The following is an 18,607-nucleotide window of genomic DNA, read 5'->3' on the forward strand; positions in this document are numbered from 1 at the left end:
CCATTGTCTGCAGATGGCTGTATTTACCTGTGAGTCTTTCTGTATATGTGTGTGCTGGCAAGTAATGAAGTCTTGCAGTGACATGTGATCATGTCACCTGAACTGGAATCCATCTTTAACCTGGTGCTTTTCCAGTGAGGGGGGGTGGAAAACCAGAGAGACAAAGAGTTCCCACCTTATGCAAAAGATATATAAAGGGGGAAAGAGAACAGAGAGGGAGAGGAGCCATCATGAAGAATCCCCTAGCTACCACCTGAGCTGCAACAAGAGCTGTACCAGGGGAAAGAATTGTGCCCAGGCCTGGAAGGTGTCCAGTCTGAGAAAAAACTTATTGAAGCATCTCTGAGGGTGAGATTATCTGTATTCAGTTTGATTAGGCATAGATTTGCGCATTTTATTTTATTTTGCTTGGTGACTTACTTTGTTCTGTCTGTTACTACTTTGAACCACTTAAATTCTACTGTCTGTATTTAATAAAATCACTTTCTATTTAGTAATTCACTCAGAGTATGTATTAATACCTGGGGGAGCAAACAACTGTGCATATCTCTCTATCAGTGTTATAGAGGGCGAACAATTTATGAGTTTACTCTGCATAAGCTTTATGCAGGGTAAAACGGATTTATTTGGGTTTAGACCCAATTGGGAGTTGGGCATCTGAGTGCTAAAGACAAGCACACTACTGTGAGCTGTTTTCAGGTAAACTTGCAGCTTTGGGACAGGAGATTCAGACCCTGGATCTGTGTCTGGAGCCAGACGGGAGTGACTGGCTCAGCAAGACAGGGTGCTGGAGTCCTGAGCTGGCAGAGAAAACAGAAGCAGGGGTAGTCTTTGCACATCGGGTGGCAGCTCCCAAGGGGGTTTCTGTGATCCAACCCGTCACAGTGAGAATCTCAGCTTTTATTACAATGAAAGAAAGAGTTTATAGTCCTCATAAGAACATAAGAGGGGATATAACAGAGGTATATAAAATCATGAGTAATGTGGAGAAAGTAAATAAGGAAAAGTTATTTACTTATTCCCATAATATAAGAACTAAAGGTCACCAAATGAAATTAATAGGCAGCAGGTTTAAAACAAATAAAAGGAAGTTCTTCTTCACGCAGCGCACAGTCAACTTGTGGAACGCCTTACCTGAGGAGGTTGTGAAGGCTAGGACTATAACAGCGTTTAAAAGAGAACTGGATAAATTCATGGAGGTTAAGTCCATTAATGGCTATTAGCCAGGATGGGTAAGGAATGGTGTCCCTAGCCTCTGTTTGTCAGAGAATGGAGATGGATGGCAGGAGAGAGATCATTGATCATTTCCTGTTAGGTCCACTCCCTCTGGGGCACCTGGCATTGGCCACTGTTGGTAGACAGGATATGGGGCTAGATGGACCTTTGGTCTGACCCGGTATGGCCGTTCTTATGTTCCTCCTACTGCGCGAAGTACATCATGTTCTGTGCAATCTAGTGCACTAAATATGAGAAGTACCTCTCAAAGAAGGGCACTGGAAGCCCCTCAAAGCAGCCTGGTGTCCCAAGCATGCATCTCAAGCATAGTTGCTCTGGTGGTTTAATACCTTACCTAACAGTTCAGCTACTTCAGGAATTCTGGATCATGTTTCCTGAGATTAAGGATTGGGAGGGGGGAGGGGGACAAGGGGTGTTGGACTGACTAGGTAGGAGGAGGTTGATAAAAGGTCACATTGAGTTTTAAAAGTTAGCTGTAGTGTCAGATAGCTTGTGTTGAAGCCCATAGAAACTTGGTCTCCAATCCTCAGCTGTCCTGCACCAATAGAAACGGATCTTAAATTAGTGAAGCTGGATCACAGTAGTGTAGGGGGATCATCCAGTGGTGTATAACTGAGGGGTGGGATGTGGGGCTCAGGCTTAACTACCAGTGCCTCAGAGAGTCAAAATTCTAAGGGTGAGGCGAGTTTCCAGTCCTTCTCATTCTGGAAATGCAAGTGGAAATTCAGTGCTGATGGAATCTTTAAAGAAATTATAATTATTACTACTTTAAATTATACAGTACCATAGATCAGATGTGCATGGTTTTTATTAGGAAAAACAGGAATCTGCCTGAAGAAGCCTTTTAAATGTGACCAAAATATGTGGGGTAAGATAAATCTACACATATAATTTTGAGGATTTAGTTTAAATTATTGTTTTTAAAACCTGTCTCTCTTTATCTGAATATTGTTAAGGCTGGTGCTGTTTTGTTTTCAAAACATTTTACATGATTTAATCTGCAGAGTTTTTCATATGCTGTTATTGATCACTACTGAATAATATAAACTGATGACATGAAAACATTTTTGCTTTATAATGCATATAAATCGATGTAGTACAGCCGTTAGACTGCTTTGATTTGACAGCATATAATAGTTGTTAAAGTAGATCAATGAAACTTTCATTTACCTGACTACATTATACAAAATAAATTTTCTAACTCTTATCAAACAAACTTCTGCTTCCAGTGTTCATTCTGGTATAAATACAACACTGTACACAATTATAGTTCATACCAAGCTTTGAAGATTCCTTTTTATTCTCTTTAGTCTTATTTCTCTTCAGTGCTGTCACAAGAGCACAAACTTTATTCTATTTGTTCTTAAATTGTATTTATCTAAGACATCTTATAGGACTATGAAACAATTTAGAGGAGGACATACACAGCAAAGGTTTCATGATGCAAAAAAGAAAACAGATTTTATAGTATGCAATGTTTTTCCTCCCCCCACCCCCAAAAAAAGACTGAAATAAGCCTAATAAAAACAAGACATATTTAAGTACTGTATTTAAGTGAAAAAGAGATTTTAAATGGTGTTATAAGGTTCATAGTAGGCCTAAGTCATTGTCATTACTTTTCTGTTCATGACCTGGAAGAATAACCATTGGGTTCTCATTATGTACACCAGAGAGAAATATTAAAAGCAAGCATTCAAGCCAGCAAAGCAGCATCAATAAAACTAGCAATATTATAAGGAGAAGCTATGTGCATTTTGTATTGTGTCTGTGATTACAATTGCTTCACCTGAACAAAAGAGTACTTCAAATTTACTTTGAGTGTTCATAAACGTTCAGAATAATTTTAAGACTGAAAGAAAGATAACAAGGCAGTTGGATGCTGAGTTCTCTCTTTTTTTTGGTTTCTTATATAGTAATTCCACAGAGAACTGTCCAGGCCTTGAGAAGACTGAACCTTAACCTCTGTCCTGTTTCCACTGTAATTCTTTTTCAGTTGCTCATAGTGTACTTACAGTGCAGACTCTGTCACTTGCTAATAACTACACAATAGATCATGACAGCTCACCTAGAGACATTAAGCCTTTAAGACTGACACATATGCACACTGCAATCAAATTTTATTCTTTCTGGAGTCTACTCAGGAAGCTTTTAGCAGAAGTGTTTGTGGTACAAGACCAATATAACTTTTTGCATTAGTATGTTACCAATGTTTTTTAGAAGAAGAACATTGTCAGTTTAGTTTATGGGTGACATTTCTAACTATGCAAATTTTGATATTCACATCAAACACAGCATGTTAACTTTTTTAATCTACTGTATTTTTCCCTCACCAGGGTATAGTTCTTTACTTGGTCTTTTTAATTACATTTGTTATTAGTTATTACAATAGCACCCAGAGACTCCAGTCAAATTGGGGTCTCATTGTGTTAGGCATTGTAACCACAAAGTAAGAGGCAGTCCCTGTCCTAAACTTCTTACAATATAATTTAAGACAAGATGCAAACACAGATGTAACAAGCGAACAGAGGGAGGAGGGGAGGGAGGATGAGGGTAACAGTGAGAGGAATGTGTTTTTACAAACAGTTTGAAAGTTTGAAATCAGATTAGTTTCTTTTTCTATATGAAACAAACCAGAGATATAACGATAATTCCTACTGGCCATCCAACCAGCTATCATCAGATGGAAATTTCCAGTAAGTATCACAGTAGAAGTGAGCCTAGAAGAAGGATTTACAGGAGGAGAGGGTAGTGACTTTCAGATTAATTCAGTGAAGATATTCCATAAAAAAGCTGGCAGGGAATAAAGCGTGAAGTTGCTTGTTGGAGAAACAGATTTTCAAGTGCAGAGCATGTTTCCTGATTATGTATTTGCAAGTAATAGCATAGTCCATCTAATCAACTGTGAATAGTATTATCTCTTGACTAACTAATGTTTTCCTGAAACATTACAATCCCCCAAATCAACCTTACACAGACAACCTTACACAGCTGACAATTCTCAAAGTTTTCTAGAATAAATATACACATTTGGAAATTGGGCAAATATCTCAGAAAATTTGCCCAGTAATGAAAGTTTAAATGAATACTGGATTATTCTGTGGAGAACATTATAAAGTCATAGTTCTAGAGGCCTCAAGATATCTTCTGTCGAGATCTCTGGCCCTCAGGCAATTTGGATTTCAATCTCTTCCCTAAGTGCTACCTTCTCAGTGGCTGCCTGATTACCACTGTTTTTGGGTTCATCCTCTTATAGGATCCTTTCCCAGAGAATCTCATTACAAATAACACTCTCTCAAGAAGGAGTTGAACAGAGAGAACTGGGCTACTGGTCATTCTGGGAGAAGCAGGAACTAGTTCAGCAGACAACAGTCAGAGGGTTCTTTGAGGCCTGTTGAACAGAAAAAGGAGGAGACAAGCAGAGAGGATTAAGCTTGGGGAGACAGCTCGAGGTTTCTGTGTGGAGCAGCAAGATGGAGGCAGCAGCTTGGGAGCCAGCTGCACAATGAAGACCAGTTAACAGGCAGCCTAAGAGATGGAACTGAGGTTGGGTGAAGAGTCACAATCCAAGATGGGAAGCAGCCAGTGAGAGGAGACTAGTAGCAGAAGGACATTAAGGGCACCTGCCTACAAGAGGCATTAGCCTATTGTTCACCTGCACAATGTAAGACAGTGTAGAGAGGCCCTCCAACAACACCATGACTATGGAACCGAGCTCTGGATAGCAGGACATGAAGACCAGTACTTAATTGCCCTTTTTAAGGAATTGTGGACTAGAAGGTGTACTCATGGTTACTCCAGTACTTCCTTCTTTTGGATTGTCCCCTACTGGCCTGGCTGAGTTAGGAATGTCTATGTCTATCTTCTGTTGTAGATGGTCAAGTCATTCTGCCTACGGTATTTGCAGTCTTTCAATTCTGCCATCCCTAGTAAAGACTCCTTTTGCTTGAGAGTGCACATTGGGAAATCACTGGGTAGTAGAGCCTATTGGGCCAGAGGCAGCTTGCTTTGGTGCTTGCTCCTAAGTTGAGGTATATCTGGTATACTACCAAGTACATGAAAGAAATGGGTGAATCACAGCACATCAATGACTCCAATAGGTGGGGCTAATTACACTATTTTAGTGGCTGGTCCTTTAAACCTGGAAGTCAGAAGTAACTGCATCCCTTAGGGTGGCAATTGTGCCCTCCTTTTCAAGTTGGTATGTATTTTTAGCTCCTTATGTTTTCCTTGTCTTTTATACCTGAGGAGGCAGCACATCCTCATACCTGTCAAATGTCATTCAGTGGACACCACATTTAAAGAGATAAATGTCAATCATAATTTTTGATGAACTACGGGAAATATTGATGAGTATTAGAGCTGGATAATAAGTGTATAGTAGATTAATTTAGCCTTGAGAACAGCTTGAAATTCTGTCATTTATCTGTTATTTGAAATTATTTACTGAATAAATTTGGCACATACTTTTTGGTTTGCAGATTGTGTGCAAGCAATTCATTATGAGTATATTTGATATTTTCAATTCAGAGTGTGTTGATTGTTTTATTGACAGATAGGGAACAGAAATATATTATATGACCTAACTGGATGAGTGTTAGACTTCAAATAAGTTTTCAGTGTGAACATTTATGTCTACAAATTTAAAATTCTCTTTTCATGAATAGCACCAATATTTGTTTAAAATTCAGTTTCCACAAATATTCTTAACAGTAAAGTCATTCACCTATATCTACGAAGAGTGAAAACAAAGAAGGCATAAACACAGCTGAAGTGAATTCACTGAAAAATTTCAATAAATAGTCACGGAATACTATTTGTGGTATTCACCCAGCTCTAAGCCATATAATCTCTCCTGCACTTGTATAACTGCAGAAATCCAAAGTATAAAATGTATGTTTCACTTTCTCAGACCTGAACTACATCTGCTTTGAGACCAACAAACTCTAGTCATTAAATTTATTTGGCACACCTTATATTATTGTTCAATAGCAATCTCCATTGTGATGTGTTCTCTCAGACTGTTATAACAATTATGGAAAAATCAGCTAATAAGATCAAGATTATTTCTTTCATAAAGGAAACTACAAAATTAATGGAGCAATGTATTTCATTGAGACACATTATATAGAGATATCAATAGGCACTGATGAGTTTCCATGTAAAGAGCTGAACCCCACCCTCCAGAACACATAAAACCCCGCACCTCTCAATCACTTTCAGGTACAGATGTAAGTCTTTAGGACCACATACCTAGACCTTTCTTTCAAATGTCTGTGGTCCTTCTGGGCCAAAATCCCCTTGGAAATGATGGCACCATACAAAAATGCTCAGCACTTCAGCAATTCTGCTCATTTTTGTTAGAAACCCACCCATTTGGAGCTACTCATTTTTTAAAGATGGTGTTCAGGCACATCATTAGATAAATAATAGACATTGATTTTAGACCCTGAGAATTTACAAAAAGAACCATATTCACAAAAGAATGGTAGTGCTGCCTGAACGAGCACATATGAGCATAAAACATGATGGAAATGTTAAAATTTCTCCGTATGCAGTGTAGTTTTAGCTATGTTGGTACCAGGATATTAGAAAGATAAGGTGGGGAAGGTAATATCTTTTATTGGACTCACTTCTGTTAGTGAGAGAGACAAGCTTTCAAGCCACTCAAAGTTCTTCTTCAGGTCTGAGAAAGGTACTCTGAGATGTGATGCTTGGAGTACCTGTTCCAGACCTGAAGAAGAGCTCTCTGTGGCTCAAAAGCTTGTCTCTCTCACCAACAGAAGTTGGTCCAAAAAAAGATATTACCTTCCCCACCTTGTCTCTCTAAAAATTCTCTGGGAAAGAAAAGCAGCAGACTGTACCAATGCCCTCTCCACAACCTGCAAATGTTCTCTCTGGGACATAAAGTGGTCCACTACAAGTTACAACTCTGAATTTTTATTTACTTTCCATACAGTTCTTCCTGGAAAAAAATAATATAGCCTCAAGTCATCAGAGATGCTGAGACTGATTCTGGTGTCACTTATTATGTGCCATTATAAATCTCAGTTGAAGACAATCTTGGTATGAATTAGAATTAGCAATCAAAATCAGACCCACTGCGTGTCAAGGATCCAACAGCTGAATCAGATGCTATATTTAGTTGCTGAAAACCCTCATTCTCTAATTCTTTAAAAATTAGAGCAATGCGCAGTAATCAGAATTTTGTCTCAAGGCACTGGATAGAACAAATAACTACAATTTTCAATTGCTTTTAGTTTGTTTTCAAATACCGAAAGACAACCTGCAAGATGCCACTTGGAAAAATAAAGGTCTTAAGATACAGGAAGAAATAATGTGAAACCTTTGAATTGTTTGTAATTGCCCCTTTTGTCTCTAAAAACATATAAACAAATTCTTATTTAAAATAAATGTACTTAATAGTTAAATAGTAGAGTAAAATTTCAGTCTAGAGAAAATATCCATCAGAAACAGCTGAAAACAAGATTTTATGGAAATGTTGAAAAAAATAATTAGCATCATGTGAAATGTGCCACTAACAGTTGAAGCTCTTTGGTAATATTAGCAAAATAATCCTCCTGGGGAAAACTCTTACTTGTTTTGTCTTTTCTTTGGTCAGATTGCTCCAAGACTAAAATAAACATGTACAGAAAAATAGTGCATGATATCTTGGTATTTTGGCATGATATCTGAGTAGGGTAAAATTTGGAGATGTGTTTTATATATTTTCAGAATACCGTGAGTGCTGGCAAATACTATGCTTAGATAAATATCAAAATATTATCCTTGATGTTGGAGTTGCAAAACCACATTCAGACCCAGAGCTGTGGTCGACCAATTCAGCAGCAGAGCTTCAGCGGAGTGAAGTAAATGAGAAAGTGCTGCGCTTGCCAATGAGTGCACTCCCCTTTCTGCCTGAAGACCTAGTGGCATTTGAGTGTTCATTTAGAACTGTCTCCTATTGAATATGCCTGGGGAAAGAGGATGGGGACAGAAAAGAACAATGGGCCTGTGACAAAGTGGGAGGCGCCTAAGGCTGACTCACCACTCTATACTCTGTAAGCTGCCCTGCATGGGCCAAATTGGGGAGCTAACTGAACACGGACCGGGTGATTAACCAGTTAACGAGGGGATTCAGCTAGTCAGCTAGGGACGGTTAAAAGGGAGACAGGAAGGGAAAGGAGGAAGCTGGAAGGAAGGGCAAAGAAGCCCAATATCTCAGAGTGGATAGATCTCTGTTTGAAAACCAAGTACAGACACTGAATCACTATGCTTAGTTACAGTTTTTAATTGATGTGCAGTGTAAAAACACTGTTACATAATTATTTAATTAAAGTTAGAATGCACAAAACTAAAATGTTCACCTAGTCACAAATTGTTACTCTTGCCTTGTTCAAGTTGAATAACAACAACAACATAACAAAGTAAATAGAATTTAGGGCTATTCTTTTTGGCTGTTTAGAGTGATGAATCCAGGGGTGGCTTTGGGGGGAATTTTTTTAGTTCCTGAACAACAAATATGAAGTCTTATGTTTAACTGGATATCAGATACAAATCCACACAATAAGATGTCATATAAATGGTTGAAAACCTGTTTGCTTTTTTATTGAGTTGGTTGGTTTTTGTATAGCATGTGTGATCTAACCAGTTGTGTGCATCTTTATGTCTATGTAGTGCCAGTAGCAGACATGAGCCTTCCCTACCATTCATCTGACACAATAGCAGCGAGGGAACCAGGATTGCTCACAGCCTGCCTCGGGCTAAAATTTGGAAAATGGGGCTCAGCAGGCAAATCACTTACCATTTAAATGATATATTTCCTTTTGATGTGTTGTATTTGGCCTCAGATCCTGCAATTGGACCCACTAAGTTGGCCCCTTGTGTCTGTGAGAAACCCAACTGAAGTTTATGGGGCTCCACACAGATGCAGAGGTTCAACCATATGTTTTTTTTTAATCACAGCCCTACATCCTACAACTCCCTGACATTGACAGTTCTCCTCCATTCCACTCTGTACACATGGTTAAGGCTGCGAGTTTATCATGGGGGTCACTGATTCTGTGACTTTCTGGGACTGCCGTGATTTCTGAAATGGCTGGTGTGGCTGGCCGGGGGGCTGTCTGAGCAGCTCGAGCGGCCCCCGGGCCAGCCGCACCAGCCACAGCTGGGGCAGTCTCAGGCCACTGCCCCCCACCACAGCAGCAGGAGTTTGGGTGTGAGAGGGAGCTCAGGGCTGGGGGTTGGGGCACAGAAGGGGGTGAGGGCTCTGGGTGGCGCTTACCTCAGGGGGGCTCCCCGGAAGCAGCGACATCCCTCAGCTCCTGGTGGAGGTGTGGCCAGGCAGCTCTGTGCACTGCCTCCATCTGAGAGCATCGCTTCCACAGCTCCCATTGGCCATGGTTCTCAGCCAATGGAAGCTACGGAGCCGGTGCTTGAGGCGGAGGCAGCACACAGAGCTGCCTGGCCATGCCTCTGCCGAGGAGCTGAGCGAGGGGGATGTCGCTGCTTCCAGGGAGGAGTGAAGCCAGGTAGGGACCCTCACCAACTGTCCCCCTGCATCATCAGTGGTGGTCCCAGGCTGCGCACCGCCGCGTGCCACCACGTGCCCCCTCACAGCATCAGTGGGGGTCCAGGGCCGTGCACCACCACCTCCCCCCCCAGCACCTCCTGGGCTGCTCCCTCCGCAGTACCCACTGCACCCCCCCGGGTTTCTCCCCTCCCATCCCAATGGGAGCTGGGGGAAGCGGCGCAGGCAGCGCCCGTTAGCCGGGAATGTTGAACTGCGGCAACTGGGAGCTGCGGGTGGCCGTGCCTGCAGACGGTCGGTCAATGTAAACAAACTGTCTCGCAGCCCGCCAGTGGATTACCCTGACAGGCCGCAGGTTGCCAACCACTGCTATAGATGGTATTTGATTCCAGTTAAGATACATAATATTTTTGCTACTGGGGAGGTACTCAGGGTTGCAAGAAAAGGGAACATATTTACATAGGGTGGCTGTGTTCGGAATTAGTTGGTTTGGGGAGGAAATTATTAAAGAGATTCATTTTATGCCTAAATGCTGGCTTTCTAGAGATCCCCTGACCTTCTTACTTAATGCTCCAGTAAAGGATCTACATTTAAAATGGAACAAATTAATTTATTTTTTACTGTTACCAACTAGACTTTGTATTGCACATTATTGGAAAAATTCGACTCCTCCTTCTGTGGTATAATAAAATATGGACTGTCCTTGTAATGGGCAAACTTTCACACCAAATACACAAGAGAAGCACCAAAAAGAAGACAAGTATTTAGAAATCTGGTCATCCTTTTTTAGCATACCCAGAGAACCATGGCTCCCCAGCCAGCAAACCAGAATCTTTAGCCAGATGCTTTGAATATTACGTTGATCCCGAATAAATAATGTACGATTTGGTATGTTAACATTTTATTATAATAGTCTTAATAAAAAGTTAATAAAGAACAAAACCAAAACCTAGACAAATATAAGCTAATATTTGGTAATATATGCAGGAGGTAGTCGAGTGGCTAAACACTGAAATAGCATGAGTTTCATAGACACCCTGCCTACATTATAACCTTTATTAGCATGGTTGTTAGCAATTAACTTATTTTAACCTACAGTATTGCATGTGAATAGCATAAAACTTTGAAATTAATAACTTAGTAAGTGATTGAACAGATAATATGCCAAGAGGCTTATTACAGGAACAAGACATTGTAGTTGGAGATAGCAGTTTGGTTCAGATTTGTGAGAATGGTGTAATAATACTCCATGCAGTACTTTATTTGTGAGAATGGTGTAATAATACTCCATGCAGCACTTTATTATTATTATTATTATTTTTTTTTAAGACAAAACTAGCCATGGAATTTTGCACTACAAATAAAACAACTTACTCAAGAGTATGGAGCATGAAGTGGTTCTAAATTTCTTCCATAGTAAAACCTGTTAATTGTGCAACAATAACTCCAAACTTCACTGCTTTGCTAGAGATAATTTCTCTTGTCTGTCAAATTGACTAACTGGTTAATAATTTTCTTTTTATTCTCTCCTAAACCAAAAAGCAATAACGGGTAAGAATGAACTTTACTGGTGAGGAGAACCCAGAACAGAATTAAAATAGTGAACTTAAAATTACCATGTTGAAAAGAAAAGAAAATTTTTTTGCAATCTATTAATGTAGTCAAAAGACTATTACAAAACTTTACAATTTAATTATTGGAAGATTACAGAACTGCTTCAGTGCTTTTGTACTGTGTTAAATAAGCTGTACATGCAAGGAGTAATAAATGAAATTGTTAATTTTACTGCATCCCTAGGGAATAGCAGTGGGGGTTACATTATTTAGAGCTCCAAATGGATCTGGGTTTATATGCAGTAATAAATCCTAACTACATTGTTAATTAACCCTGCCTCAAGCCCCATTTTGCCTTAGGGTTGAAAGACACAGTGATTAGTAGGATAACTCACCATTCATATTCTTAAAGATGTTTAGGATGGGGAGGATTTGACGATAATAGGGCACCAAGGCTTCCCCCACCATGTCAGCTGACACTACCAGGTGCTGGAGGACTTTGAGCGTGATGCAGATGACCTGTCGGTTACGAAGGTTCAGTGCATCTGTGATGTAGAAAGAAAGACAAGCAGAAAGCAGAAGAATTAATTTTTAGAATGTAAAAGAGAGGGAGAGAAGTCCTCTAATGGACAAATTTAATTAAACTATACTCTGTTGGGGATTGTAAGTGGGCCTTTATTAGCCCAGCTCTGAAAGGTCCCAGAGATGGATTGTGGCCTCGACATTATAAAACACTGCCTTGTCTGATTGTTATTTGTTCCCACAACTTGTGCTGACTCCTCACTAACCCCAAGAATGCAGCTCATTATTCTCTCATGCTGCCTGTGTTACTAGTCTGGTCCAAATAAATAATGAAATAAATAAATAAATAAAAAGAAATCCTCAGTAAGTACCATTGGGGCCAATGGAACTGCAAGACAATCTATGAAGGTTGACAACAGACACATTTTAGTGCAACAATTAGCCTGTTTGTGAGTTTGCACCCATTTGCTTAGCTATCATTTTATTCATTTCAATTAACAATTTGTGCTATTCTGAGATCTAATACAATGAGGCAAATGTTTGTAGGGAGTGGGGAAAAAAACCTGTAGGCTTCTTTTAAAAGACACACATTCTGATACGAAAAAAGAAAGCTTCTGTCTTGCCTACTTGAGATTTTTTAGTAGTTGCAGCTGAATTTTCTCTTTGCTTTCTGTCTTATGACATTTCATAAATACCTTTTGTCTCAGTTCCTTCTTGGTTTTAATAATAGAAAAGAAATTAGCTTGCTTTTCCTTTTTTATTTCAAAATTACTTATATTTGAAAAATATTTATTGTTTTTGCAAAATTCCTCCTGTTATACTGATTATTCCCAAAATTCCACATTTTGGGAGCAACTGCCACATATAATAGTATAAAGTGAATGGGTCTGATTCTCCTCTGGTCTGCATGTTATGTAAATGTTTACATCTGTGCAAAGCCAATATAAAATGATAGCTTTTTTTTTCTTCCAAGAAATAAGACCAATATTTTTAAACAAAATATTTATTTCTGAAATAAGCTTGAAAAATAATTGATGACACCACCTTTCATGATACAGATGTCAGTTAGATAAAACTACCATAACTGATATATTGTCTGTATACACTGTCAAGTGTTCATGAACTGCAGATCACACATTAATTGTAAATATTTGGAAAAAAAAATCAAAGTTAGTTACTAGTAATAGTTGTTTTTCTAGAGCTGGCTCTGTGCATTCACACTAATGGCATTTAATATCTCTGGCATTGAGCTATGGAACTATATACAAAAGCCACATCCACTGTGGAATGCAGTAGTGCTCTCATGGTAAGATGACATCATCAACACTGTCTATAGAATACAGTGCACACCTCAGCCTACTTCAGTTCTTTCTCCCTAGCCTGAGGAGTGCTGAAACACAAAGAACGCCTAGGCAGAGGAGAAGGTGGTTGGGTAGTGTGAATGCACAGAAACAACTCTTGAAGACCACCACTTATCAGTAAGTAACCTATATTTCTTCTTTTAGGGCCTCTGTGCATTCCCACTAATGGGAGATTAGCAAACAGTGCCCCCATCAGAGTATGATGGGCAAGGAGTTCTAGGAAAAAATGGATTATAGCACTGCTCTATCAAATTGAGCACCAGTACACAATGCCAAGTCCAATGACTAGTGCTTAATGAAAACACGTACTGAACTCCATGTTGCTGCTTTGCAAAGCTCTATCATGAGACTCCCTTGGTGAGCGTGAGATCTGAGAAAGACAATGGGAAGGGACACAGATTGTGACAGGTAAAAATCTGAGATAACTTTAGGCATAAAACTAGGGTGAGGTCCCATGACAACTTTCTCTCTGTGTACTACCACGTAGGATGGAATGGCCATCCAGGCACTGAGCTCACTAAACCTCCTTGCAGAGGAGATTAAGAGCTCTGTTGTGATAGACAGATGTTCCAAGGATGCCTGGGTCGGTGGCTCATAGGGAGGACACATAAGCATAGTAAGTACTAGATTCAAGTCCTAGGTATGAGAACATTCTCTCATGGGGAAAGGCATTAGTCCCTTCAGAAAACATGAAACTGTGGGGTGAGATAATATAGGATTATCCCTGACCAAGTTATGATAAGCCAATTTAGCTGCCAAATGACCTTTGAGGGAAGTTACTGCTAACCCCTGTGATTTCAAGTACAATAGATATTCTAAAATTGCAGGTATACCCTCTTGTAATGGTATTAACTCTTTAGTCGTTGCGGAAAAGCACAAACTTTTGAGCTTCAGAGATCTTCCTCAGGTCAGGAGAAAAGTAACCAGAGTGTCTAAGCTAAATATGAGGTGGATCACATTGTGAAGCATAAGGATTTCACACACAATGTAAGGGACCACTTGAAATGAAGTGGGCAATTAAGGGTTAGCAGGCAGTAGATTATGTTACAAATTGTTGTAATGAACCAGTGTCTCTATTAAGTCCATGGTTTTTAATGTCCAGCGGAATTATGAATTTAAGCTCCCAGGCTCATCTTTTGAATGTGTTGCGTGGGTTTCCTTTGAGGACAAGAACTGAGAGATCAGATATTTAGTTATCCCTACCTGAGTAAAAGTGAGGCTGTCATTGGTTCAGGGACCATTAGTGCGGATCATACAACCTCCTGCTGAGTGCTTCTGCCTATACGTTCTCTTCCCTTGATTGGTGTACTGCTTTACAGTAAATATGATGGTGGATAAACCATAGCAACAGTATCCTTGCCACCATACACAGGAGTGTGTTCCTCCCTGCTTGTTGATCTAATACATGGCCACGGTATTGTCTGTAAGTACCTGTACCATTTGATGTTGTGTGGAAGGCCGTTAGGACTTCTCTCACCACTCTGAGTTCCAGGACACTGATGTGGAGTTTGGACTCCAAAATGTTCCATTGTCCAAGTACACAGAGGTCCTGGCAATCAGCACCCCAACTGAGGCTAGAGGCATCTGTGGTGATTGTAATAGTAGGTGATAGAAGACTGAACAACAGCCCCTCAGTACATTGTCTCTGAACCTGCACAAGGGTAGCTGTTGAAGCACTCCTTTTAGGCTGTGTACAATGAGTCTGTAATGACATGCAACCCAAACTTAGAGGGGCCTCATTCTTAGGCAAGGAAAGGTTATCATGTAAGTTGATGAGGGCATGAGATCCATAAGCTTTAGGGAAAAGTGTGTTTGCACAGGTTGATCCCAGCAAATTTGCAGAAAGTCTCTTATTTTCAGAAATCTATCTTCCAGGAGGAAGGCCCTCACCTGAGTGGAGTCCAGGACCAACCTGATAAAGGTGATTCTCTGTGTAGGCTCACGTGAGAACTTCTCCCAATTGATGAGCTCTAGAGACTGCAGAAGGTTTCACGTGTATTAAGCTCCAGAAGAAAGACTGTTTAGCAAGCTGGCCTTTAGTAGCCAAATTATCCTGGTAAGGGTACATGTGTCTGTGATGTGTGCAACTACTGAAAGGCATTCTGCAACTACACCCAGTGCTGTGGCCAGACCAAACAGGAGTACATGAAATTGGAAGTGATTTTCTCCCACACAAAATCAAAGGTACTTGATGTGGGTGAGTTTTATTACTACATGAAAGCAAATGTCCCACAGGTTAAGTGGTTCACACCAATTCCCCTTGAACAGGAATGGGATGATGTCCCCCAGTGTTAGCATCCTGAACTTGAAAGTCTTTATGTACCTGTTGAAGTTTCTGAGGTTCAGAACAGGCCTTAGGCAGTCCCCCTTCTTAGATTTTAGGAAACATCTGGAGTAAAACCCTTTCCTTTGCTATTGGTCCTCTACAGTACCCTTTTGAAGAAGGGAGCTTATGTCCGCCAATAGGAGTTTTTCACAAGAGGGGTCCCCAAAGGAGGTTTGGGGGTCAGAGAGTGGAGGAGGCCTGTATGAAACTGGATTATATAACCATTGTTTATGGTCTCCAATACCTAACAATCCAAATAATCTAGCACCAGGCATTGAAAAAGGATGAGGTCTGACCTGTCAAGGGAGAGGGGTATGGCTCTTGAGCATCCATCAGAAGTGATGTTTGGAATGTTATGACAACATGCAATGTGGGATTTCTGGACTGTGTTTTTTCTACAGGAGCCATTTTAAAAGAAGCTGAAGACTAGTATCACCACTGAAGTTAGGTATTGAATGGGGGAAGGGGACTGTTTCTGAAATTGAAAGTTTGTACAATCTGACTTTCTTTTAGCAGTAGATGCAGACTGGGAAAGTCCCAGAGACCAGGCTATAATTCTTAATCTTAATCTGTTCCCTAGTATTTTACCTAAAGAGCACAGAGCAGTTGCAAAGAACTTGCTGAGGGGAGGACATTAGCCAAGTGTGCTCTGAGGACAGTTTACAACCCCTCAGATACAACTACAAGATCTATGGCCACTGGCACAGCTCTGAGGAGATACTTATGACTCCAAACATTAGGCTTTGCTCCAGCCTCTCAGAAAGTAATAGAAGATTTTCCCTTTAAGGCCCCCAGACTCTTTAATGCAGGGAAAACACTCAGCATCCAGTGCCAGGATCATTGGCAGCTGCGTTAATGCTGATGCCCAAGTCAGTGCTGAACAGGGTTTGGCAGCATCCAAAAGAGCCTTCATGGACTCCTAAATGAAGGGCGACATGAGTAATTGATGAGGATCCTTCCTAATATCTTTCTGTCCTGACGGAGTCTTTTTTGAAAGAAGGCGACGGGGCTCCTTTGAGTGGACCAGGAGAACTTGCATGGCTGGTTCTGAGAGGAACCCATGTTCCTCCAGAATGTTTTGAATTGAAGTAAGTAGAAAATGCTATTGTGTGATCAAGCAGTGGAGGCAAAGCTAATAGCTCTGATGGGTTTCCACAAAAAAGAGAAATAATGGCACTGGAGGGACACACGCCAGTGATGTGTCTACAAAACTGGAGTCTCAGATGGAGGAGTGTGAGCCAAAGCTGGCATTGGCATCTGTAAGGAGTCCTCGAAGAAACCATGCCAGTGATAGAAAGAGAACAATGCCTCCTCTCTTCTTCTTCTCCTAGGACACCCTTTGTGAGTTGGAATGCTACCTCTTCTGCTTTTCCCTGTAGCAGAATCACCAGAGATGTGGAAGCATGCCTTTTGGTTATGGCATCAACCAGTGTCAACTCTCATGGCTTCAAAGGAATTGTTCCTCCTGACAGTATTTCTGATACGTATCATAGTACTGGTGTGTACTGTCTCGATGGAGTTTGCAGTACTGGACAGTGTTGAGTGGGAAGCTCAGCTGATGTAGGTGTTAACTTTTGAGGAGGTGGACCTTAGGGTTGCCAATTTTGATTGGACGTATTCCTAGAGGTTCATCATGACATAATCTTTAATTAAAGAACAATCTTTAACTCCTGGAGACTCTAGCACAATCCTGGAGGGTTGGCAACCCTAACCTTAGGCCCAACATCAAGGGGGGTGCTGAGGCAGGAGTGTCAAGATCAGTGATACTCAAATTGAGGCTCGGGAGCTGGAAGTGGCTCTTTAATGTGTCTGCTGCGGCTCTTTGTAGCACATATTAAAACACTGAGATTTAATTATTAATCAATCTAAAGTATTAACCAATCAGGATGCTTTTACTATGTTAATAACTAATTGTAGTTGATAAAATAATAATACTTGGTCAGTCATTTTAAATGTAAGAATAGAAGAACGGTCATATTGGGTCAGACCAATGGTCCATCTAGCCCAGTGTCCTGTCTTCTGACAGTGGCCAGTGCCAGGTACTTCAGAGGAAATAAACAGAACAGGAAATCATCAAGTGATCCATCCCCTTTGCTGTGAGAATATGTGTGTGTATATATATAACAAAATATTTCCTGTGTCATACTGTTTAAATATGAATATATAGTACTATAGCAAATAAAACAATGCATTCACACTACTGTAGCTCTTCTTCATAATGTTGATCGCTAATTTGGCTCCTGAACCACTGAGGTCTGAGTATCACTGGTCTACGAGCAACTTAAGCTTCTTTACAGAAGACCTCTGCACAGAAGTGGACCTCAAAGTTTCCACAGGAATATCAGGACGGTCGGGAGGCTTACCAAAGCCAATGTGCATGAAGCCTGGCCTGAGCTGCCTGTTCTTTTATGTCTGAGGAGTAAAAGCTAGGCAAATAGTGCAATGGGATACCATGTGCAATTCTTCCAAGCACACCAGGCACCAAATCCATGAGGCTGTCGCAGGGTAGATAGCTGAGCATGTTGCACATCTTTTAAATCCTGTAGAGGTTTCAGGACCCAACATGATCTCAGAGGTAACCAAAGGCCAGGAGTTCTAGCTAGCTAACTAACAAACTATGTGAAGAAAACAGGCTAACTATCCTCAGAGACAGGAGAGGTAGTTCCATTAGCTCTCAGCAGAGAAGGAATTGAGGTGGGCCAGGCAGCATGCTCCCGTATAGAGACTGAGCCAATTATATCATCCTAATGAAAGAGTGCTACTGCACACCCCAGTGGATGTGGCTTGTCTATACATTTCCACAGCTCAGTGCTAGAGGTCCTGAGTCCCATTAGTGGGAATGCATAGAGGCCTTCAAAGAACTAAATTTTCTCTCCTGCTGCCATCACCTAGAATCATAAGCTAGGCTCAGAATTGCAATCAAAGTAGCAAAAAAATATTTAACATTAAATCTAACTGCAGGTGTCTATAAAACAGATTCATGGAAAAACTAAGGGAATACATATCCTTTCAATTTGCATAGATACTTTCCTTAAATGCTAACTTTATTTTCCATACATGCACAACGTGTAGAATACATCCC

General features: G+C 40.5%; 1 protein-coding gene across 4 annotated transcripts in view; it reads right to left on the reverse strand.

The window, feature by feature from the left end:
- Positions 1–18,607, reverse strand: part of PACRG (parkin coregulated) — a 461,469-nt gene that overhangs the window by 134,355 nt on the left and 308,507 nt on the right. For 3 of the 4 annotated variants that reach the window (XM_054021337.1, XM_054021338.1, XM_054021339.1), the window contains exon 5: positions 11,712–11,861. The exons of the other annotated variant lie outside the window; for it this stretch is intronic. In XM_054021337.1, the coding sequence (XP_053877312.1) occupies positions 11,712–11,861 (150 nt within the window). The remainder of the gene's footprint in view (positions 1–11,711; positions 11,862–18,607) is intronic. 4 annotated transcript variants of the gene reach the window in all.

The sequence above is a fragment of the Malaclemys terrapin genome, chromosome 3, assembly GCF_027887155.1.
Source record: "Malaclemys terrapin pileata isolate rMalTer1 chromosome 3, rMalTer1.hap1, whole genome shotgun sequence".
Taxonomy (NCBI): domain Eukaryota; kingdom Metazoa; phylum Chordata; order Testudines; family Emydidae; genus Malaclemys; species Malaclemys terrapin.